The 25,468-nt window shown below is 40.0% G+C and overlaps 1 protein-coding gene across 1 annotated transcript; it reads left to right on the top strand.

The window, feature by feature from the left end:
- On the top strand, positions 1–25,468 carry KDSR (3-ketodihydrosphingosine reductase). The gene is made up of 10 exons (XM_075417169.1): positions 1–318; positions 8,100–8,189; positions 9,315–9,371; positions 13,697–13,762; positions 13,912–14,007; positions 15,120–15,311; positions 17,105–17,188; positions 19,943–20,026; positions 21,608–21,709; positions 22,062–25,468. The coding sequence occupies exons 1-10, from the start codon at positions 211–213 to the stop codon at positions 22,179–22,181; spliced, it is 999 nt and encodes a 332-aa protein (XP_075273284.1). The 5' UTR covers positions 1–210; the 3' UTR covers positions 22,182–25,468.

Below are 25,468 nucleotides of genomic sequence, written 5' to 3'. Positions count from 1 at the left end.
ACCTTCGCCCGCCAATCCGAGCGCGCAGGCCCGCCTCGGCAGCCAATCGGGTCGCCGAGTGGCGGCAGGACCCTCCTCCTCCTCCCTCCTCCTCCTCCTCTTCCTCGCTCGGCCCGCGGCCGGGCGGCGGTCGGGGACTGCCCCTCTGCTCCCGGCAGCGGTCTGCCGCCTGGCGGGCCTCGGCCCCCTGCTCGCCCCGGCCCTTCCGCCATGCTGCTCCTGGCGGCCGCCTTGGTCGTGGCCTTCGTCCTGCTCCTCTACATGGTGTCGCCGCTCATCAGCCCCAAGCCCCTCAAGCTCCCCGGCGCCCACGTCGTGGTGAGTGAGGGGCCCCGGGGGGACGGGGGAAGAGCCGGGGGCGCGGCGGCGTTGGGAGGGCCCCGCGGGGGGAGGGAGGAGGCCTCTCGGGAGCGGCGGGGCTCTGGGCGGGCGGCGAAGGCCGCTGACGACCGCTCGTTGGCTCTGTGCTCCCGAAGCTACCGGTTGCCTCGGGTTTTCGTTGTCTTTTAGCGTTTCCCGAGGTATCTGAGCGGTGCGTGCGCTCGTAAACAAAAGGCAAAACCCTCTGGTTTCCTTGGTGTAAAACGCAGCTCGGGCGTGAGGAAAGAGGCGGGTTAAGGCGAAGGAAGCGGTCGGGTGGCACTCCCGCACCTTCCCGGCTTGAAGCGGGTGCTGTCGATGTCTGTGAGCGATGCTTTGGCTGCCCGTGGTCGGGCTGGTAGGAGTAAAGTCTGCGGAAGAACAGGCTGTTGGAACAGCTCAGGAGTAGTACTGCCGCTGGAAGCTGTGCAGGTGTGTGCTGGGCTGCGAGGATGGTGAGGGGACTGGAGCATCTCTCCTGCGAGGAGAGGCTGAGGGAGCTGGGCTTGTTCAGCCTGGAGAAGAGAAGGCTGAGAGGGGACCTTAGAAATGCTTATAAATATCTGCAGGGTGGGGGTCAGGAGGACGGGGCCAGACTCTTTCCAGTGGTGCCCAGAGACAGGACAAGGGGCAATGGGCACAAACTGAAGCAGAGGAAGCTCCAGCTGAACATGAGGAAGAACTTCTTCCCTCTGAGGGTGACGGAGCCCTGGCCCAGGCTGCCCAGAGGGGCTGTGGAGTCTCCTTCTCTGGAGATATTCCAACCCCATCTGGACACGGTCCTGTGCAGCCTGCTCTGGGTGACCCTGCTTGGGCAGGGGGTTGGGCTGGGTGACCCACAGAGGGCCCTTCCAACCCTGAACGTTCTGTGAGTCTTGGGTTGGGGGGAAGGAAGGGGAACAACACCCAGGGGCTGTCAGTTGGATCACAAAATGCTGAATTTGGATGCAGGAGAGCGAAGGAGTTCAGCAGTTGAAAGAATCGGGGTCCTAGCATCAGCTCTTTCAACTTAGCTTTAAATCCCTAAGGTATGTTTTATGCAAGGCAGCTTCAGTTTATGGTTTGGTTAAGTTTGCTTTGAAGGGTTGGGTAGTGCTTGCAGATGCCCTTGATTGCAGTGGGAGTTTGGGATGATCCAGAAGTTAGAAATATTAGGTGCAAGTGAGTTTACAGCTACTCTTAATTTAATATTTTTTTTTTGAGCTTTGTGTGATGCCTTTTTTGTTTTGTTTGGTCTTTTTCTAATTATTATTATTATTATTCCTTGAGCTCCTCTGTGCAGGATGGAGCTGTCCCCAGAACAATTTGGACCTGTCCAAGTTGCGACAGTGTTCGCAAGTTGCTTTATGCAATAGGTGTTACTTGGATGCTGCAACTGGCTTTATGGCTTCGTATACCGTGTAAGGTGTGTTCGAGCTTGCATTAAGGTTCTCTGGTTACGGCTCTTCCCACAGAAGTAATGCTTATTAAGGAGGAACACTTCAATAGGATTTTGGGAACCCTTCGATACTGTGGAAGAGCGAAGGTGAAACAGACTTTCTGTGACTTTTATGCAGAAATAGAACAACAAACAATAAAAGGTTTAGTAGGTTTTATGTCAATTTTGATGTTTGGGGGTTTTTTCTATATATACTGTGGTTATCCCAAGTTTTGTCTGTTCTGTATGTGATTAAACTCTTTAACAGCTGCTGTGTTGGTTCTTCTAATCAGAATGTTTCATTTCAAAAAGTTCACTTTGAAAATGATGAGAATATTCTTGTTGGAGAAAACTTCCTATAACCACTGCCGCTAATTATATTAGCAGTTTAAGCTCAATTTGAGTACAAGTGGAAGTCTCAGAAACAGTATTCCTGCAAGTCTTATAAAATCAAGAGTCCGGCTAGAGAAGTAACTATATTAATATACTGATGGAGGACAAGGCTGCAGATGTATTTAAATTGATGAGACAAATCAATATCTGGAGGTAAACTGTTTTATTGGCGTCACCACTGGCAGAACTACTTGTTTTATTTTGACTTTAGTTATGCTCTTAAAGTATTCATGCAAACTAATGAAATGTGGAGCGAGTGTTTCAGAGTTCACTAGTTCTTAGATTTGTAGATGCTGTCAGTAATGCTGGATGCTTGTACATTTGGATTTCAAATTTTCTAAGGTAACACGTAAGGAAAAATACTGGATGATGGTACTGTAAATCAAAATTTTTGTTCAGGGAGGCTTTCTATGTCACGTGTGTAAAGTGAATTCTTGCATCGTATACTGGGAGTAAGCGTTCTCTGCTACTGAAATGACTGAGAGACTTTATAAAAATATTTAAGGACCTTAACATTATCTAAGGATTTCTTTGAAGTCTTCTCACAGAAAAATATCAAAATCTGTTTAAGTGATCTGCATATGTAAATTCTTTTTAGTTTATGGCTTGATTTAGATAAGACTGTAGAGCATCATTAACATTTGGTAATCTTTGTCAGGCCTCAGTTAAACCCAGTCGTGAAATAAAGAATAAAGACCTGCAAATAGCACATTTAGCTGGTTAAGCCCTCTCAAGAGGGCAAGTGATAACCGTTGCACAGTGAATATAATTTTTCAAGATATGCTTAAATAAATTGTTTTTCTGAAGCAGGAAAAGTCAGTCTTACCTAGAAATCTTTCTGCGGGGCCTGCTGAAAGTATCATGCAATGTATCTGTTACATTTCTGAAGGAAGGTCATTGGGCAAGTTCAGATGCTGTTACATACCAGTTACTGAATTTTCAACTTAAGTCAGTGGTTTTTTAACTCTTTATTCTTCATAGAAAGTATTCCTCTTCCCTCTTAACAGTTATGGTTAGTAGACATTTAAGTTATGGCTGAATAACTGATCCTGGCTGCCTTTTGCGATAGAAATTTGAAGCAGAAAACTTGTGAGTCTCTTCTCTCTGAAATCATCTGCATGATGGACGTGCTTACTGTGTTAGGCAAGGCGTGCTTTCTGGAGGTATCATGATCATAGGAGTGTGTGTTTCTTAGAAGAGAATAGGACTGTACTCAGAGCATGAGCCTACAGAACTCCAAATTAGTAATGGTCTAAACTTGTGGGTTCCCCACCTTATCTGCTATGTGTTTTGATGATGCCAGTGAGCACCGTTAAAGAAAAAGGACTTCTCTGCTATCAAATTGGCTCAAGCATCAGGTGTAGCTTATTTGAAACAAAATGCCTTTTAGGTGTTTAATACTACTTAGTTTCTAGCACTACTAGGAAAATGTTCTCAAGAAATGGGTTTAAAAGTAATTTTTGTGCTGTAGAGCTGCTGCTTCTCGTTCTGAACTTCTCAATGCTTTGAAATTTGGAAGACTAAGTTTTTTATTTTGCTATTGGCTTTAATTCTCTCCTTGGGTCTCGGGCTACATACTAGCACTCATCACCTATTCTGTGAGAAAACGCTGTTATTGTGGTAGCTGGTTACAACAGTAGACAGGAAAATGAAAATAGGATAAGGCAGTCATCACTGCTTCATGTGCATTGTGCTCACTTGCATCACATTTCACTGCCTTTGTCAGGGGTGTTGTACCTGCCCTATGCATGTTCTCTGTTCTTTCTTTCTGTTTCTCTACAAAGGTACTTTGCTCCAGGGAGCAATAAAAACGTAAGATGTTAGGGCAAAAGCAGCCTTTTGTAAATTTCGTGAGTGATGTTTAGAAACTGTTGAAATACCAATGCTAACCTTTCCCACCCTTGTTTCAGCCTTAATCTTTCTAAAGCCAAGTTGAAATTTCTGTGGAAAAAAACTTGATATCTCGGTGATAGGAATGCAGTTTATCGAAGTCGGTGGTCTTGCAATGGCAGGAACTGTAAAGATGTTCTCTGCTTGGGACTATCTCCCATTCAGACTGAAAAGGGCTTTTTGCTTGGACTTAGTCCAGGATGATCATCCCCATGCATACGGGTCGTCTCTGGTCTAGAGGTAGTTTCACCACTTCTGTGTGGAGCCCAACGCGATAACTGCAGGCTGCTTTAAGGATGGCAAGTCTTGGTGTCCCAGCATTGTAGCTCCTGTGTTAGGAGTGATATAATATGTGGTTTGGATGCATCTGAGTGGTTCGAGAGGTCATTTTGAGTCTGGTCAGGCATGCTAACAACTCTGAGCAGATTACAGGGATGCTTTGCACCGGTGGAACTATATACCTTCTGTTGGAGCACTGTCTAAAGGCATGAAGCCACTGCTAAGTGAAAGTTGTTAAGCTCTGCTGGAGATACTGTATTAATCAAGTCTTGATTTTGACCATTCCTGGTGACAGTTCTGTTAGTTTGGAGTTGGTCTGTCTCATCAATTGAAGCAAATTTTCAATATCTCAAATTTCAAAGGCAAACGCAGAAATTCTCTGTACCTCACCCCAACATTTCCATTTATAAAGGGGAAATAAACCCTATGATCCTTAGAAGCTGAACTCTGTTATCAAGGATCACAGCTGGAGAAGTTGGAGCTAGACCCTTTTTGGAATGGCTTATTTGGTACATGTTGTCAAACACAGAAACAGCTAAAACACACTGTCCACGTGCTGATAGTGTTGCATTCTGAACATCTGAATTAATACTAAGATCGAATTGTCCCTTCCTGTCAAGAAATTAGTCTGTGTTTTGAGTTGCAGTTACCAGATTTTTATTTTTGCTGACTCCTGTGAGGTTGGGTCACAGTGAAATTTAAATGGGATCAGTGGCGTTTCAAATGCCTGAAACAAATGAAATACAGTGGCACTGTAGAACTACTGGCCACAAGGGTAAGTAACCATAATAATGTCTTGTTTCGTGGAGCAGATGTGTGCTTTTCCTTTAATTCTGAGCATCTACGTTAGTAACTTACCTAACAGACTTCCTAGATTTGCTTAGGCTAAATTAGTTGTAGCACGAAGCAAAGTTTTCACTAGTGTTAGGAATTTTCTTTTTTCATCATGGAATGGTTTGGGTTGGAAGGGACACTAAAGGTTGTCAAGTTCCAACCAGGGAACAGGTTGGAACAGCCGTGGGCAGGGACACCTTCCAGTACACCAGGGTGCTCAAAGCCCCATCCAACCTGGGCTTGAACACTGCCAGGGAGGGGGCAGCCACAGCTGCTCTGGGCAGCCTGTTCCAGTGCCTCACCACCCTCAGAGTGAAGAATTTTTCTTCTGTCTAATCTGTATGTACCCTCTTTTAGTTTAAAGCCATTACCCCTTGTCCTGTCCCTACATGCCCTTGTAAAAAGTCCCTCTCCAGCTTTCTTGTAGGCCCACTTTAGGTACATTGGCATTCATGATGAGTGTCCTTGAAAGATGTGCTTATTAGTAACAACCTCCCACATAGTAGCAGCAGTGTTCCACCTAAATACTGAAGTTCCCAGCTACCTGATACTGCCTTTTGTCACTGACCTGTCTGACGTGAGTCCTGTGCAGTGTTTTTGGGTGTGACTGTGAATAAAAACTTCCTTTCTCCATTCCTTATATGACTTTAGGTCCCTTCCAACCCCTACCATTCTGTGATTCTGTGCAATGAACTTTAGTGTGGTCTGACAAGCCAGAAGCTCGGTGCCGGCACCTTCACCTTGAAGGAATTCCTCAAGCACTCGTGTAGCTGACCTGTTCATGATACTCAACAGTTTGTGTGGGTAGCAATCGGCTGTCTCTGTGCTGTGCCAAAAACTGGAATTGGAGCAGTCTTCCATGCACATTGATGAGTTCATGTGCTGGCGTACCTGCTGCTGGTGCAAATCCGTGGAAGCAGCCCAGGAGTGCTGCAGAACTGAGGTCTGCCTGAATATGTCAAACTGTGGCTTTTCATCTTTTCGGAGATGGGTTGAAATCTTGCAAGCTAGTTTGGGAATACGCTAGAATTCTTAACTGCTTTCCATCATGAAGCATTAAATTAATTTTGGGGTTCTGCTGAAGTCCCAAATTGTGAACTAACACTCGCACTCTTACAGACTTCATTTATTTTCAAAGCAGTCATACTTGGTTCAGAACACTACAGACCAGGCTTCACATTTCTAGAACGGGGCGTGCATCTTGGAGTCATCCTCCAAGGTTACTGTAGCGTGAAGGTAATCTTGCGGAGGGGGTCAGTTGGAAGCTAATCTGAAGCAGCTATCTCTAATAACAGAGGAAGCCTAAAGAGCTGAAATCTTTGTGAATGTTACGCCCGTTCTTGGCCTGTTTGTGACTGCAGACAAACCAGTCAGAAACCATGGGCCGTGTTGTAAATCTGGGATTATTTGGCTTACGCTAAGCTATTTGTGAAGGTTAGCGATAAAATACTGACGTGAAAGAAGAGTTTAGTGACTCAGGGTGATGTACTCCTGACTCTTCTGATTTTACTGCCTCCAGGAGTGGAAAGTAAAATTCTTTCCATAGGATAATGTGTCTCTGAAAACAAAATTGAGGCATTGGCAGATGAGGAGACAATACAAGGCTTTTGACAGGGTGTGTAGTTAGAGGCTGGGGATCTTTGCTCTTCCACTAATTAGCTCAGTGCCACCATTTTCTCATACTTAAAATTGAGGTAATACCTTACTTTCTCTGAAGTTTTTTGAAAGGTTTGGATAAAGAACAAAAAATGGCCATTTCCAGAGCAATGTCGATCACTTCTATTTTAAATCACTAGGAAATCTGTATTTTGGAACTCGTCATCAGCAGATTTTTTTTTTTACAATAACTGCGTCTAGGCATTTTCTTCCAATATTTTCTCAATTATAGCCTCGTAATATGCTGTTAAAATTCAGATAGTTTGGGTGTATAAGGAAGATACCAGTGTGTGTTTAAGGACTGAAGGCACATGCAGACTGAGACCGGGCTTAAATGAACAAGTCATCTAAAGGCAGTGTCAGAGAGGCTGACATTTTTATTTTAGTCAGAAAGAGAGGTCAGGATTGTTGTCCACATCTTGTTCCACGTGGAGTTCACCAGCAGGTTTACTGAGGGTAGTAGAGGTGGTAAGGTAACTTTAACCTGTGCATTAGTTCCATTTGGCAGTGTATCCTCCCGCAACATATGATGCAGGGCTGTAGTCACCACCCTGCATTTGTCTCTGGACAAACTACTAATTTCCTGTTTGTGTGTAAGACTATTCGGTGTTACAGTTTAGAGGAAGAAGAAAAGGTAATGGAAGTCTTGGTGCTGGCGTCCCCACAAAATTGGAACTGTGGGATGGCATGGACAGTTCAAGGTCCAGACTGGGGGACTGAGAAATACTGTACGGAAGGCCAACGGTTGAATTAATAGAATTTTTTTTTAATAAGAAAGAAGGTATTTTCTGTTTATATTTATGTGATGATATCTTCAGCAGGCAATATACAATTGTTAATTTTACAAATAATTTCTACTGCGACCAGGTATGGAGGAGTGCAGAACTATTATTATGGCTAACATGAATAGTGGTTTCAAACTTTTAACTACTGCTTTTAGAAATAACATACAGAACTTAGTCAGAAGCATGTGAGAGAGCCCATGTGGGAATGGGTCTAAATGTGCCTGGTGCAAGAAATGAGTGAAAAATAGACCACTGAGGTAAAACTAGTTTTGGAGTAGAAGCAAATGCTCATCAGTCTGCTCAGGTCCTATTTTTCATTTGTACACTAAAGTTAGTTTACATACTGAGTATTGTCTGTATTCATACCTCATGGGGTGATATTTTAATCTCAGTATATTTTTAGAGTTTTCGCTTGATTTGACTCATCATACAGGAGAAGGGATGAGAATAGTGTACTAACACTGCCATTTTCAAATAACTTTTAGGTAACTGGCGGCTCCAGTGGAATTGGAAAATGTATTGCCATTGAATGTTACAAGCAAGGGGCTTTCATAACACTGATTGCAAGGGATGAGGTAAGTGTATGTGTATTTTTGTTGGCTAAACTGCGTTCACAAAATCTGTACAGGTGGGGGATAATTTTGGAATTGATAATTATTCATACTTGCTTCAGTGTGTGTTTTAAGGGGATCCTAATGCATTAATCTGAAATGCTTTGAACAGCAGAGGTGGCTGCCGTTTTAAGGAGTGTAGCCCAACACGGAATTTGTGATTAGCTTGGGTTAAAACTCTGCCAGTGCTATCACTTCTGTTAAAAGTATTCGTTATGTCACTGTCTAGATCTGTGGCAGAGGACAAAAGCAGGAAAACCCCTATACTCTTTAAAATTGTAGAATTTCCCTACAGTAAGTGACAACTAGGGGATTAAAGACAATTCTTAGAATTCACAGAATATTTTGGTGTCTAATCAGCATTATATCATACTTCCTGCTAAGTGAAAAACGGATCATCAAGACAGCATTAGAGGAAAAAGGGTTGCTTCGGGTTTTTTTTAAATAAAGAGGTATTAAGAATTTGATTGGAATGACTCTGTTTTCCTAATGGGTTGTTATTTTATTTGTAGAGAAGAACCTAATTACTCAGGAAATAAAAGCACTTAACTTTTTTTTTGGAGGGGGGCCTCAGTCCTAGCTGTCTTTTGATAATTTACTTACACTTGAGAACTTATCTTTGGATAACCTTGACTGCAGCCAGAATTAACACAGTTTTTCTTGAAAGGAGTATGATACCTTGAATTTACCATATTTTAGTTCAATTTTTATGGTAATTCCATGACAGTAATTGTTCTTCGGAGTAGTTTATGTAGTATTGCAGAAATCTAGAATCAAAGTACAGGAGAAGAATTAATACCTGCAGTCTTCAGTGCTCTGTGTAGTTGTATGAAACAAAAGCATTCAACCTATTAAAAAAAAGTTGTTCTTAGCATTAGAAGATGAAGTGAAAAACAGAGAAGTGAGTTCTGGTAGCTTAATGGATTTCATGTTTTCATAGTATATTCCTAAATCTGCAAAATGAGTAGTGAAGTGTTATAACTAGTTGTGGATAACTTTTTTGGGTATGTTTTAAGCCATATTGAAATACTGAAGACTAATATTGCTCTCAAAACTGTAATGCTTTAGCTGTTCTTGTATCTGTTTCAGAACAAGCTGTTGCAGACAAAGAAGGAAATAGAAAAGTATTCTGTTAATGACAAGCAGGTAAGATCACTGCTGCCAGTGGCTGTTGTGTTTTGTTTAAGGTGGTCACTACAATATAGTTCAGTAGTCCTGTCTTTAAAAGAAAGCTGTGTGACAAAAATGAGCGAGGACTCAGTATTTCAATTCAAAAATGCCAGTCTGCTTACATGAGATGTTCTGAGCTCTGCTGCATTTTATGTTGCCTAGCTAGTGCATTAACCTGCTTTTCTTAGAGAAAGAGATTGATGTCTTCAGCTGGGGATATAGTACTCTTTTTTGGACAGCTGCAGTTTACTGCCACTTGATAAGCGTTTTGTATTCTTCAAGATGAAGTGGAAGAACCAATTTTTTTTTTTTCAAATGTCTGGCTTTTTGCAATTCATAAATACAGCGGTTGTCTTGGAAACAAGTGTCTAAACTTCTTTCCAGGTTTAGTTCACTACATTGTTGTATTTCATTTCCTGGCAAAGTACTGTAGGAGATACACAAGTTAAATTTGTGAAGTTCTGAGACGTACAAACACTGGAGCTGCTTTGCTCAATAGATAGTGCACCCGTGCGTAAAGGCACTGTTTTAGATCGTGCATAGGTACTAGCTTAACATAGGTAAGCTTGTTATGTTTGAAAAATGCAACTTCAAGATGAAATGCTAAAATTATTTTTTCGCAGTACTAATAATCAAGGGGAGACTGTATTGAGGCTGTTAACATCTTTGACTTCTTTGTTGTGTTCCAGAACTTTTTTGTTACTTTCGTGATTACAAATACAAGCAATTTATTTGTCTGTGAAGAGATTTGAATTGATAAATCGGATATTCTGTTGGAAAGAAGCAATGGAAAAAGCCAGATATTTGGAGGCAATAATGTTAGTACTAGCTGATACAAAATTTTCTGAATGCCTCCATTTGTAAATAAGATTCTGTCTTCACTTCCTTATATTTTTGTCAAATGGCTCAAGCTGATTTGTTTTTTTCTGTGTGTGCTGCCTTACTCAGATCAACTTTCTTTGACAAACTAAGCCATTTGAGGTGAGGAGAAGCTATGTTTTTCCCATTTAAAAAAAAAAAAAAAAAGCCAAACCAATAACCATTTTCTTTTAGCTGCTCTAGTAGTTTCCCAAGCTTAGCATTAAAGTTAATCCCTGGTCAAACACTGTCAGGATGTTCTTGTTAAAATCTTTCCAAGCTTGATAGATGTGGACACTTTGTAAAGAATATTACTTGGTGCATGTTCATAAGAGTTGCATTTAAAATCTCCAAAATTACCTTCAAGGCTGAGCAAGCTCCAGTGTGGGCTGAACGGGGCTGCTTTTGCAGAGGCAGCTTAAATCTTGCAGCCAGGTTAAGCGTAGGCAGTGGGAGCGATGGGTAGGCTGGCTCTCTGCAGCAATTGCTGGGTTGTAGAGAAGGTCACAGGGAAGCCTGCCTGGTCTAAATGCAAAGAAAGAACGGGGAAAAGCAGGGAGTCGGGGGCAGAGCTCACGCTGGGTCAGCAGATCAGAAGGTTGAAGGTGAGGGTAGCGGAACGGAGAGAAGCTGTACAGAAGGGTTACTGCAAGAGTGCAGAAAAAGGTGTTGTACGATATGGATCACGTACACAGAGACTGTTACGTTTACTAGATGTTGAGCTAAGAGGGAAAGATCCTCCAGAAAGATTACTTTTTAAGTGAGCATATGCTGCCTCAGTTCAGCTCTTGGGTACATACATGAAACCAGGTTGCGCTGACAGCCAGGGTCTGGCATCTACCTACATTTTAGTGTTCGTTTGCATGCTGTTGGTTTAAACTGCTGACAGTGCAGCTGGTGTGGGTTATAGGAACAAGATCCTTTCCCTTAGATTTTTTTTTTTTTGCAATATTTTTTTAAATCCTTCCTGTTACAGAACATTCCCAGTTACTTCACTGGGAGTTGAATTGGTCTTTTATTATGAAAGTTTGATTAATGATCCAACACCGTGCAATCTTTAGAACAAAAGGTGAGGAACAGGGCTGGGGATATTACACTGTTTCTGGCAGCACATCCTGTGCCCTAGACGTGCATCTGTAGCACATGCTTTGGAGTGAAGGTAATCAGTATATTGTAGCAGAAGAAAGAATGTATGATAATAGAAGCAAAGAGGTGAATTGTATAATGTGATAGTAGTCAATAAAAGCTATGGTAGTTCATGAGCGTGAATGGAGCTGTTGGAGCGGGTCCAAAGGAGGGCTACAAAAATGATCCGAGGGCTGGAGCACCTCTCCTATGAGGACAGGCTGAGAGAGTTGGGCTTGTTCAGCCTGGAGAAGAGAAGGCTGCGGGGAGACCTGATTGCAGCCTTTCAGTACTTAGAGGGAGCCTATAGGAAAGATGGGGACAATCTTTTTAGCAGAGACAGCAGTGACAGGACGAGGGGTAATGGTTTTAAACTAAAACAGGGTAGGTTTAGGCTGGATAGAAGAAATTCTTTACAATGAGGGTGGTGAAACACTGGAACGGGTTGCCCAGAGAGGCGGTGGAGGCCCCATCCCTGGAAACATTCCAGACCAGGTTGGACAGGGCTCTGAGCAACCTGATCTCGTTAGTGGTGTCCCTGCTCGCTGCGGGGGGGCTGGACTAGATGACCTCCAGGGGTCCCTTCCGACCCAAAACTTTCTATGATTCTATAACTAATCTGTGCAATCTGATATATTAACCAACTGTTTCAGTTTTGATACAAAACCGTCAATTTTAACCTCCTCACTGATCTTGCGAAGCCATCCAGATAAGTCAATGTTGTTTTCGTTCAACTGCTTCTCTTCTCAAACTGAAGTGAATAATGTATATTTCCAAAATGTAATAAATGCCCTAAGGGGAGATGCATGCAGACCCGCCGATAACTTGTGCCACAAGTTTACTCTGATGTCCAACTTACGCACAGTGCTGGGAGGCAGGAATTGCCAACCTGCTGTACAGGAAGGGCAAACAGATTCTGTTCATGCAGCTCAGAAGAGTTGCAGTCTGACCAGAGGCAAACTGGCAAATGAGCAGCTGCCAAAGTGGTTAGTTACGCTGTGGTAAGCTTTTTGGTGTGGGTGTGGGCGTCCATGTGCTCCGTGACAAGTGGTCGTGGTGATACTTGTGACAAACTGGTGGTGACTTTGTTTTACTTTAACCTCAAACTGAGTTTAAATGAATTGACCAAAGTAAAGGAAAAGATAGAATTTGGAAAAGAATACACAAGTCCCTCATTTTGTTCTGGTACGAGATTGCTTTGCCTTTCAAGATGAGCAATTGCCCAAAGCTCTGCTGATTGCTCAACAGAGTGGGCAGCTTATTTATTTGTCAATACCTGGCCGTGCTGGAGTTTGCAGCAATCTTATGGTTTGTAAGTGGTAGCCCAAAGGCCCTCCTTCCTTTGGCCAGAAGTTGGTTTGAGGGTGCTTCAAAATGTAGATTCTGAGATCATCTTGCTGAAAGTAATCAGTAGCTTTCAAGAAAAACGGGGCCCAAGTTTTGGCCTCAACAAAACCTAGATATCAGTGTCATCTTTTTTTTTGTCATCCTGTTCTGCTCGCTCCTTTCCTGGCCCGTGCTTATTTTCATTTTTCTGTATCTTTCAAACTAAAACCCATAATCTCTGGTTCCCAGACAAGGAGTAAACATGTACATGTTAATTTACTTTTTAGGTACTTATTGTGGTGTGCACCTACTCAGTTTCTCACAGAATTTTTATTTTAGTTTTGTCCTTGACATGTCCAAATTAAATAGTATGCACCTAAGTTTACTACTATTCTTAAATTAAAAAAGTGGATAACGTGCATGGCCATTACTAAAGCTAGCAGGTTTTTAACACTTGCGTTATAAATTTTGGAAAAGTTTTTTTGCAGTGCTGATGCTGCAGTTTCAGAGCAACACTCTGTAACCATGTGTTTCTATCATGTGGGGGGAAAAAAAAAAGGGGTTTTCTTAAAGACGAGCCTAAGCCACAGGAATGGTTCGACTTGTGTTTAGCGCTGATGAAAGTTAAATTTAGCACTGTGGAATTTTGAGTAGTTTCCACTAACTCCATCTAAATAACTGGAGTCATAGCGTGTCTTAGTACAGTAAATTAGAAATTCTACTTTGCACGTGCGTAGCTGCTTTGAAGATCCCAAAAAGCTTATTCATTCTTAATACAATCTTTGTTATGCTAGAATGTGTGTGTTGGAGGGAGGAGGTTGAAGGAGGCAGGGGTTGCTTTTTCCAGTGTGGGAGAAGTGCAAACTGTCCTGACAAAAAGACTTGTTTTTCTGGAGAAGATATATCACTGGGTTTTGTTTCATTTTGAAAGGCTCAGAGTCAACAGTTACTGGACTTAACTGTGATGTAAAAAATGTTCTTTCATTTTCTAGGTTGTACTGTGTATTTCTGTTGATGTATCCAAAGACTACGAACAGGTGGAAAATGTTCTAAAACAGGTGAGGAAGTAACTGATTTGCCTGTGTAGCTTAAAAAGCTTATCTGTGTGTGATGTTTTGAAAGAAAATAGTTTCTTATAGTGATAGTGTGCTGTAGGAAGGGTTTTTTTCCTACTAAAGGACATCTTAACCTCTGTCCCCTCTTCCAGGCTCAGGAGAAACTGGGGCCGGTTGACATGCTTGTAAACTGTGCAGGAACATCGGTTACAGGAAAATTCGAGGATATTGAAGTGAACGCTTTTGAAGTGAGTGAGCGTACTTTTTTATTTTATTATGTAGTGACTTCTTACTCAACCATTCTAACAATTAGATTGTGTTCCTGTGTCTTTGCAGACTTTGTAGGAGTAGTGATATGCTTGATCTGTGGTAGCTGTCAGAATTAAAATGTGTCTTTAGATTTGTGAGGATTGCATCGAATTTCTCACCTAACTGTTGGTCCATTGATAAGTCAGAATAATGAATTTTCCCCTCTGGGATAGAGTCCTTAAGATGGCAGAAAAGCCTGGCATGTATTTTCATAGTTTAATGCACTTTTGAAGGCACTGAATTTCACATGGTCTCATTTTTTTTCCCTGGTGAAGATTTTTGTTTTATACATATTTTTAACCTGTTTAAAAAAAATTCGGCTGTTATCAGTGTTCAACTGAGGTGCACGAATTGTTTGCAGCCTGAGAAGCTTCTGCTCTTATGAAAAGACCAAAAAAACCCACCCCAAACCCCTGTATTTTGGTTACTTTATGCCCACAGTCCTCAGGACCCCAGTCATCTACAGGTAACATTGAATCATCTGAAAATACTAAATAGGTGTAACTTTAGAGATTTGAATCATCCATTCTATTGCTTATATAGGCTATCAGTTATGTTGTAGGTCTTCTGGAGAGTGAAATTAAAGACTTCCCGTCATCCTGCCAAAGATTAAAATCTATGAAATGCATAAATGCGTAGAACTTTTCCTGTTTCCTGTTTTAGAAAGCTCTTTAAACTTTCATTTCAGTATGTTTTTATACACCATGCATAAATGGGTTGCTTCCTGGACACTGTTTAGGTTAGATTGTCCCTCAAATATTCTTTTTTCCTTGAAGGCCCTATGATTTACAGTATTATTGGTATCCTGGGTGCTACTAAGACTTGTAGTTGACTGGAGTTCTTTAGGCTTGAAGTGAGATTTTAGCTATAAAAGAGTTTATGAAGCTGTAGAATAGAAAACAGTTGTTTCTCTTGCCAGCTGGTAGAACTACAAATCTAGCGAACTTCATTGTTAAAGCAGACTGAAATAGGAATTTTTGATAAATAATACCAAACAGCTGGAGGATTCTGAATCTGTGGCTCAAATACCAAATTAATATCGTTTGTACAGAGGCTGATGGGAGTCAATTATCTGGGTAGTGTTTACCCGAGTCGAGCAGTAATTGGTACCATGAAGGAGCGCAGAATGGGAAGGATTGTGTTTGTGTCGTCGCAGGCTGGGCAACTGGGCGTCTTTGGTTATACCGCTTACTCGCCAACAAAGTTTGCTCTTCGAGGCTTGGCTGAAGCCCTGCAAATGGAGGTACGTGTGCAATCATTTAAATATTTTTGATTGTAAACATTTTTTTTTTTTCTGAACTAGCAGCACAGCACATTTTAATGAGTTCTGTTTTTGTCTTATGCAGCACTGCTAATATTTGTGTGCTGTGCTGGCCCTTTTTTGGCAGCAGTACGATCCTGTTGCTCTGCGTGGGGTTGCAGAAGCTGAGCTGATTTCAGCTGCATAAGAGGGAATAGATTGAGTCTCTTCCTAGAACTGAAGATGACCACATGTGCAGATGGTTTTTTTATTTCAACTAAAAGGACCTGGATTTTAAGTCGTCTGAGTAAAAGTCCTTTTCAAGGCTCTAAGTGCAGAATGATGTTGAAGATCCCACGGATGCATGAGGGGCAGGCCAGTGATTCCCAGCTTGTTTGTGAGGCCATGGTAGGTGGGATGTAAACTGTAGGAAACAAAAGAACTTGCAAGCTAGAATTTGAGGTTTGTCCATGAAAAATATTGTGTTGATAGTGGTTCATCCTTCTAAATTCTGGTATAAATTAGCTTTTTGTAGTACAATGATCTAAGCTTATGCTTAAGTCAAGACTAAAAACCAAATAAGCACTAATTTATATTATTCAATGGAGTGAGGTTGGTGAGTACATTGCAGTAAGACAGGTAAAATTGATTTGAAAATTACTTCTTGTATTCTTCTGTGAAGAATGTGTAGTTTAGTTGTTACATGTTTGTGTATTAAGTGTCTGTGTTTGGTTCTGGACCCTTGCATAGTCCCTGTTGTTACCCTGTTCTGTTCAATGTAGGCATATGCCTTGATCAGGGTGAGAATGTGAGGTAGAACTGCCTCTCATCACTTCTGGCCTGCCAAACATGTGGCTTCAGGGTCTTTCTTCAGACAGGTTAGAGAGATTTTTGTGAAGAGTGAATTATTCAAAACTAAAAATAGGGCGTTTATGGACCTGTGATGTGGCATTTCAGTAAGCGTTTTCAGTATAGAAGATTTCATAATAGAAGATGCTTAGTGCTTTACAACGCTTTGCTTTGTCTTAGCTCTCTGAATATTTTCATTAAAAGCTTCTTCCTTTGTACTGGAGTACAGATTTGTGTGTAAAAGTTTCTGAATAGTAGTGCAGTAAATGATGTAATTCTAGGACACACACTTACAAATACATAACTAAATGCAATCCTTGACATGAGACCTTACATTTTTCCTCACATTTTCTGCTTATTTTTTGTCTCCTTAGCCTTTGACCACTTGCAAGATTATACCATGGCTTGAAAAGCCTTGTGACTTGAGTATACCTCCTAAATAGACCAAATTTGAGTTTTACATTTGTGTTTTTTCTCATATTTGTCCAGCACTGAAAATGTTGACCTAAATAACAAAAAAAGCATATTGATAAGCCTCAGCGAAAGCCTTTTTGGCCTTGTGTTTATGAATGTTGGGTACTGGTGTTTGGCAATGGTTTAGCCTTTTTTAAAATGAAATTGGTAAAATTATAGAGCTAAACTGCTTTCATATTCCTCCTAAATGTCTTAAACACTTAGATTCAGCAAACAATTTACATCAAATGCAAAGTTTTAAGGTATTTTTATTAAACAAAACAACACAACCATCTCTAAGATCTTTGCTGTTTTGCTTTCTCATTTGCCAAAGTTCTGGAGTCTTGCAACTGCTGCATATAAGGGTGACAACGCTACAAGCAATTTAAATTCATGCTTGCTGTATTTTTTTTGTACAAGAGAAATTAATGAAGTTATGAGGGATATGTAAAGGCTGTCAGTATGAAGATAACACTTACTTTTGTACAATGCAGGTAAAACCTTATAATGTATACGTAACGGTGGCCTACCCTCCAGATACTGACACACCTGGCTTTGCAGAAGAAAGTAAAACAAAGGTAAATTGTCCTGCCATAGTACTGTAACGTTTTTAATGCTTCACTTTGTAGTAAGCAATGCATTTCAGATTTCTGTAGTACTTTTGAAATCGGTGCATAGTAAGATTTTTAAGAAGCACTTCTAAACACGTCAATTTTATCAACTACTCAGAGTTAAATAGCTTGTAGGATAATCTTGTGTGGTTTGTTGTTCTGGCTTTAAGTGGAAGAACTACCTGTCTTTAATATCTGAAACATGGCAAAGTCTTTCTGTACACAATCAAAATGTTGTGGAATGGTAAATGGTAAAACCGCTGTTTGTTTTGAGATCAAAGCTTAATGAGCCCAAAATAATATTCTGATTTTCTTTGATATGCAGTTGTTCTGATAGATGTGACAAATCAAAATAAACTCGGTTCCTTCAGTGATGTCTGCAAACGAACCATGTTGGATGAATATATGTAATAACACAATTTGATAGTGATTGTCTAGTATTAGAGTGGGAAGGCGACTCTCTTGCAGTGTGTTTGTAGTGCAGATGACACTATCACTTTTCAGAAGGGTGTGTCAGCAGTAGGGCTTTTTTAATTTGGCCTACCTTAAAAGTTCTGACTTTCAAAAATGTCGTTGCCTCTTGTCTTTTGACGTGTCTCTACCCATGAACTGTAGTTCCAGAAACAACACTGAGGCCTCCTGTTCAGACTGAAGTGTCAAGTGACCAGAGAAAAATGTGTCTTATTCTTTATTCGCATACTGTGAACCAGAAACCTGATAACTAAGGAGATCAGCCTTTTCAAGATGCTCCATCATGTACAATAGGAAATTGGGGTTGAATTCATTTTGTCTTTCACCCTTTGTGAAAGGATCAGTAAGAATTGTGTTATACAAATCATCATTTCTTGATATAGATATTCTGTGTTAAATGTATACTCCCACACATCCACATAAAGTGCCAGAATTAGACATCTGCAGACACTTGTACAGCTTTCATATTCTGTGAGATTTTTTCTTTGTAATAGCCTGTTTCAGGGAAATACAGTCACCAGCAAAATGCACTGTTCATCTAAGATTTCACTTTAAAAGTGATTCAGTGGGATTCATCTTATTTGTCAAAAAAGTGTTGCCTTTTAAGCAAAGACCTATGCTTTGTTTTAGCCTGCATGAAATCTTGGGGTGCCTTGCTCCTGTCGTGGTAGTGCACCTTTAATCTCTGCAATACTGCATTGCCCTGACAGTTCAGACACTCATTTATTATTGTTGCATTTATTTAACGCTGCTTTAGAACATCTGTCTCTGTAGTTTGCATCTCTTTAAGACCAGGCTGTTTTTCTCTGTAATCATTGAATATAGAAAATGTCAGGAACTAGGATACAGCTTTCCTGTGTTTAATCATTAAGCTTTTTTTTTTTGGAGGGGTTTTTTTTGGGGTGTTTTTTTTTTTGAGGCTTTACAAATGACAGCTCTTGCTCTTGAACAGCTGCTAATTATTTCCCCAGACTTCCAGTATTTTAATTATTGTTGACATCCCTATAGCTCTTTCAAATGTGGTTGATAACTGGCCAGTGAGCTCAAAAGTACCTAGGGGTTATGAGATGGAGATCTAATGACATAAGCTATATTGTAGGAAGGCATGTAAAAGGTGTTTGTCTGTGACTTCTGTGGGCAAAGACACCTATTTCCCCAGTCACCCACCCCCTTAAAATACACATACTACCAAAAAAGATTTTTTTTCAGTGAGCCTGGTCAGTGAAATCAGGATTCATAATTCTAGAGATATTTGGAAATAGGCCTGCTTCTCTGAAATTTAGTTTCTGTACTACTTTGGATTGATAATCAGAGAGGAACCTGTAGTTGCTCAGCTCTTCCCTAGAAATGCTTTTTTAAAGTATTGATCTCGGAATTAAACTAGTCCCAGTATTTGACAAGGTTTGAATGCTTCAGTTAAATTTTGTTGTTAAATGTAACTAAATTAGCCGTTACAAGAAGTTGACTTGTGACCAAGTACTCTTTTCTCCCTAATTTAGTGCTGTTTTTTCTCAATCAGCAGAGCCATCTATCTTAACGTACTGGGCACTTAAATAGCTTGCTGCGCAGTTAGCTCCATCATTCTTGTATTTGTTAAAAGGACATGAATGACAAACATGCTTCTAAATGCTTTAAAGTGTATTTTTGCCTTTTGTTTTTGTAGCAGTCCACTTTTGGGGGGAGGGGTTTGTGTGTGTGACAAATTATGATTGCTAAAATAACTGGCATCATTGCTTTCTTTTATTGTGGTAAAGTGGCATCTAAACACAAATAAAATGTAGTGATGGATTTTGGTGGCTACCAGTGTGTGGAGTTTGAGAAATTAAAACAAAAAAAATTGTTTTGTAGGATCATAAAATATTTCAGGTCTCTTTTACTTCATTTCTGGCAAAAATCATAAATGAACTAATACAAGTGTTGAGGAGACATAGTTTAAGTGTTTTGATAACTTCTACTGGAAATAAAATACTTGGGGGGGAAAACCCCACTTTTTCATATTTTAATAGTAATAAGCTATATAAAAAGTACTGCTACTCAAGGGAAGGTTGGCATTTCCTATAATAAAATTAGACTATTATTTATGAAGGTGCTTTTAACTTTCTTGAAGTGGATGTTCTAGGTGACAGCATGATACCGCTTGCTAACAGTGATGTCATCCATGACAGAAGACCCAAAACCAAAATATGACCTTCCTATTTTTCTCTCCTGTGTGTTGTTAGTCAAACTCATATTGGTGTTTTTCTAATAAAGCCCTTAGAGACGAAGCTAATTTCTGAAACCTCGTCTGTTTGCCAAGCAGAACAAGTCGCCAGAGTTATAGTCAAAGATGCCATAGTAAGTAAATAATCTTTTTAAAGTATGTTCTTCATTGGACAGACTAGGATCGCATGTAATGCTCATTTAAGACTGTAAGACAGAGTCTAAGCTAAATGCAAAATCGATTTACATGAAACAATGTTCTTCGCTGGTTAGTTTGAACAGGAAGTATTTTCTTTATTCATTTGCCACCATGCCCACAAACGATTTTAGACAATCTCTTGGAACTGAAACATATCTGAAGTTGTACATTAGACAGAACAAAATGATGCATCAGTATGATGCGGTGTCTCAAAGGCAGGTTATGACTGACTTTAAAGCACTAAACTCTGACTTTTTTATGTATCAGATGCCGTTTGTCTAACCTCAAAAGCTTGTTGGACTATCTTATTTTTCTTGAAGATGAGTTCATGTAAAAATAATTTTACAATAAGTGAAGGCAATCTAGCCTTTGTAGCTTTTTATCTCTTATGTAATTTATGAGCGACTAAAATACAGAAAATGCTGTGCTTAATGGTTAAAGGTGTATTGCCGTTCTGAGGAATTTTTTTAATGTTTTGTGCTATGAGGTGCTTCCATGCTTAATAAAGCACCTCAGATCGGAAACAAATGTGAAATTTCATGTTCCTAAAGCATGGCAGTTGAATCCTAAAATCTGTAATTATTTTGCAATTCCATGTACTCTTGGAACTCTCGTTATTTACATCTGCAGCAGGTGTTCAGTTATGAAGTTTTTGCAGTATTTTCACAAATATAGCACATAAATGTCTGCTTTTGTGGTGGTGAGTTTTGAAAGGAGGTGCTGCCTCACATAGCATTCTGCTTTGGTGTTGAAGGAAGACTAACCTCCTCTCTAATCTTAAGCATCTGCTATTTCTACACCATGCTTTCCAGAACCTTGGGTGATGTATTAGTTCAGGCATGGTCTTCATACACTCCAGCCATCAGCTGAGAGACTGCAATAGAAATTAAAAGGTAGCTCTGTACTGTAGGAGCTCACAGTCGTCTCGGGTGTGTGATGGGAGATAACCACATCTCCTGTCCTCTGCTGCTGTGCATGGATTCACTCCTAACCCCAGGAGGGTCTGTTACCTGGCATTTGAAATACACCCCCCTGCCAAATCTCATGTGATAGCAAATGAATTTTCACAAAAGGCGAGCAGTATTTCATTCTACAGTTACAGTAGCGATTGGTGATCTGACAGAGTTAGGGTGAAATTCTGTCTTTGAAATGTAATCACAGACAGGGAGACCACCATGCGTTTTCTCCATCAGTGAGCACGCTTCGGGAAGAAATTTAGTCTTTTGATCTTGTAAAGAAATCTGCAGTAATTTAGCACACACCTCTAAAGAGAGGTTAGCTTCCTTGTCCATTTTTAAGTGAATGCCTTTTGGAATGTTGCCGTATAGCACAATACATTTTTGAATATTTTGATTCTTAATTGTGTTAATTCTTTTTATGTAAAAATATTTGTTGCTAATGACATCATTCAGCGATGTTCATCAAGAATAGCTGTTGAAATAAGACACATCATGGTTTGCTGCAACTGGGTAAACTATGTGGGTTTTTTTCTCAACTGCTGTTTTCCTTCCATCCAGCAAGGGAACTTTAACAGCTCCGTTGGATCGGATGGTTACATGCTATCGATAGTGACGAGTGGAATGTCACCAGTCACTTCTATTACCGAAGGTCTTCAGCAGGTGAGGTGTGGGAAGGCCATGTAGTCACAATTTCTTATAATTTAAAATACTTAACAATGTAGAACATCATGCAGACATTGATCATTTTTTCATCTAATGGCTGTTAATACTGTGGAGACTTGGGTTTAGGAAACTGAAGTCGTTTTTTCAAGGCAAAACCAAGACAAGCAGCAAGTTGGTAGGAAAGCTAAGGTAACTACCTGCTACTCAGTCCTCAACTGTTATGATGGTGTTCATGAGTTTGTTTTCTTGAGATTATATAACATACCTGCCTGGAACTTTTTTAATTTCAGAAGTAAATAATATGCTGCAGTCAGGATCTTAAATGAAAGATATTTCTCTCTGTTTCCAGATTGTTGGCATGGGCATTTTTCGCATCGTTGGCCTATTTTACCTAGGAAGTTTCGACAGCATAGTTCGTCGCTGCATGATGCAAAGGGAAAAATCTGAAAGTGCAGATAAAACTGAGTAATCTTTCCTTTGAATTGAAAGAAGAATGTCAAACAGTCCTGGACAGCTTGCTGCTTAAGTGGGACTCAGTTTTTCTCCTGAAGGATTTAGACTGGAAGTACTTGCATATGTGACAGATGAGTCCTCTCAAAAGCTATGACAGAAAACAAAAGTACGGCTCCAGAAAATGCCAAGGTATGCGAAAGTGTGAATGAGGATTAGATTATATTTTTTTTTGGTGATTTGAGTTGGAGAGAGTTCGGGGAACTTCGAAGTGATCTGCAGAGTAGAATTTGAGAACGGACTATGTGTGGTAATTCTGGACAGATGCTTGAGTTTTCTGACTTTGGTGCTTATGGACGAAATGAGTACCATGACGGACTGGGCTGAAGTAGATTGAAGTCCCCTGAACAAGGTGGTACCTTTTGTTAATGTTTTGGGACTGTTTTTAATTTAGAATGTTAACTTTTTCCTTTGGCCGATCTACAGATCCTTCTGTCAATGACAGCTTTCCTTATCCTATCCAACATGCAACTGTGGAAACCAAGATGGCAGATAGATTTGTATGATCCAAGCTTTCTTGTTCTGGGAGTAATTGAAAAGTATGATTTAATATGTGCATACTTTCTAAAGGGAGATGAAGAACCTGTTCCCACAGAGAAGTGCTAGGAGACGTGGTCGGGTCTGTAGCTCTTCTGGCCTTTGAAGTATGTTGTGAACAAAAAAAAAAATCAAACCAGTATCAAGTGTGTTGATGATGACTTTCTGCATTTTAAGCCATTGAAACAATGTACAATTTTTACAGCTACTTACTTTTCCTTCTCTGCCAGTTTTTGCTCTGGAAAGGAAAGTAGCTTAATGCTACTGTTATGCACATTATTTATCGAAGCTGCAAATAATGAGCCAAATCGGTAGTTGATGATAGAATCAAGTGTAATTAAAATGCCAAGCTCTTCCAGTAGCAGGAATGTAGCTTTTTAGGGCAGAGGGGTTGAGAGGGAGAGGGGTGTGTGTCAGAATGGCATTCCACACTTAATGTTATCACTACATGGAAAAACTTTCATATGACAAAAAATTATTGCAGATACTCTGCTTCTACGCCCCACTTCTGATTTGTTTCATTTACATGATATGAAGCAAGGCTGCTCAATAACTGCTTCAGAATACACAGAACCCAGTGGTTGTTTCTAATAAATCTGAAGTTTCAACACTGAAAAAGCTTGAGGCATAACAATGATGTGTTAAGGGTGCACTATATATACTCATTATGTAATGGACCACTATAGCAAGTGCCTTGTGAGCTGCTTTTTTTTCAAAAGCTGCATATTTTGTATTTGTTAGCACTGCTGTGTTTTCAATGGCATATTTTTGATTTTCAGTCAATGCTCTCAATCTAAAATTACTCGTAAAACTGGGCACTTTCATGTCCTTGAAAGTAGCGTTTAACAACAAAATAGGCAAAATTGATTGCTTTTTAGTTAAGATACTCTCTACATCTATTAAGAGGTATTCAGTTAAGCAGAGATGAAAAAAAATAAGTGGTTAACTGAAAAACCTTTAAAATGTAATTTGTTAAGGCTGTTTATTTTCCCTCTCTGAATTCAGTTGATGGCTTTTCAAATTTTCGTCACGTAGACTAAACTTGCTTTAATCCTTGGTTTACAAATGTATTTTTGGAGGAGGGTCACATTGGCACTCTCCCTTGAAGCGTTTGGGCTTTCATAAGATTGCAGGCGTTGAGGCATTGGTGAGTTCTTCACAAAGCCTGTGTTTTCGGTCCCGCCTCCTGATTTTGTTTAGGTATGTGAAGTTGTGCATGTGTCTAATAGAATACTGATTTTGAGAATAGCGTGTATTGCTGCATTTTTAAACAGCTGGGCTTCAGCGCAAAGAAATCTGGTGTGCATAATGTGTTTCCTGCGCTGCTTAATGTGAATGACACAATGGAGCATTTATGGCACATCCATTGTCAACATGGCTATGTTTCTTACAGCAACCTAACAACGCTATTTGGACCCTGTTATCTATGTTAATTCTTACTCTGGTGCAAATCAAATACTCCTTTGGCCACCTGCAGTAGATACCAAACAGGGTGCATCAGTTGCGCTGTGGTTTGAAAGAAATGCTGATGTAAAGAACTTGATGTCAACACAAGCTTGAAGGTCAGGACTTAAAACCACTAAGACTTTGGATACTTGAATTTTTGGATCTTCGACTTGGTATGTTAAAGGGTTTGCATTTAAGAAACGTAATCCAGAAGGTCAGAGCGCACACCAGACACTATGGCAGCTGGGCTTTGTTAAAATATTTCAGGTTGAACATCTTAGATCATTAATCACTCTATCTTGACTCCAGAGAGTCCTTCAGATAATGACTGATTTAATTGAGTGCAAATGTCTGTGAAGGAGGAATAAGGATATTGGGTGAAAGTTATGGCCCTGATCTATAGAGACTTCAGTTTGCACCTAATTTTGCGTAGTGTAAGTAGTTGTATTGACAGGAGAACTGTAGGGTGAACCTCTCGGAAACTGTGGAAATGGAACGAGGCAAGGAACAAGTGAAGAATGACCTCAGAAATGTTCTGGTTTCTGCCGTTGCAAGGTAATGCAGTTAATTTTAAATGAAACTTTTCAACTGTTTTATCAAAACATAGTAAATTGTCAACTATGGCAACTTTTGGTGTAAATTTTGTTTTCTTAAGCGCATTCTCTGTCTGCAAACATACTCATTTTAAGGTCCAATGTTAAGTGAAGGAGATGCCTTGTAATCTTGTGGAAAAATGTTTAGCAGCCGAAAAACTACTTTGCCAGTTCAAATGTTACAAAACCTCTGCATTGAAATGTTTTAGCAGTGTGTTAGGTCCGTGAAGAACTTCAAATAGGCTTTATTACTTTTTGTCAAATTGTTAATAATTTAATCGCTTGTGCCATATCAGTCAGTGTCTTGTCTCTTGTTTTCTTGGTCAGTCCTTAAGATCCGATTTCAGGCTTAGTCTTTTCCATTCCGTGTAGTTTCTAATGACCATCTGCTTCAAATATGGATTTATTGTAACTTTACATATGGTTTACTTCACCACGGTGTTCATGTGCAATTTAAATAGATCTAATATTTTACTAAGAAAAAATATATAGTTAAATAAACTTTATTTGCTGTGAAAAACTCTAGGCACTTTTAAATGGTAAAAATATATAGCGTTATTTGTAAAAAGCAACTTTGTGCATATTGCTTCTCATTTTTGTGCCAGAACTGTAAATTAGTTTTCATATTTTATATTTCTCAAAATAAATGGAGAATCAACAAAGCCTGTAA

This window comes from Opisthocomus hoazin, chromosome 3, assembly GCF_030867145.1.
Source record: "Opisthocomus hoazin isolate bOpiHoa1 chromosome 3, bOpiHoa1.hap1, whole genome shotgun sequence".
Taxonomy (NCBI): domain Eukaryota; kingdom Metazoa; phylum Chordata; class Aves; order Opisthocomiformes; family Opisthocomidae; genus Opisthocomus; species Opisthocomus hoazin.
The sequence above is the reverse complement of the archived record's forward strand: the minus strand, read 5'-3'. Positions and strand labels throughout refer to the sequence as shown.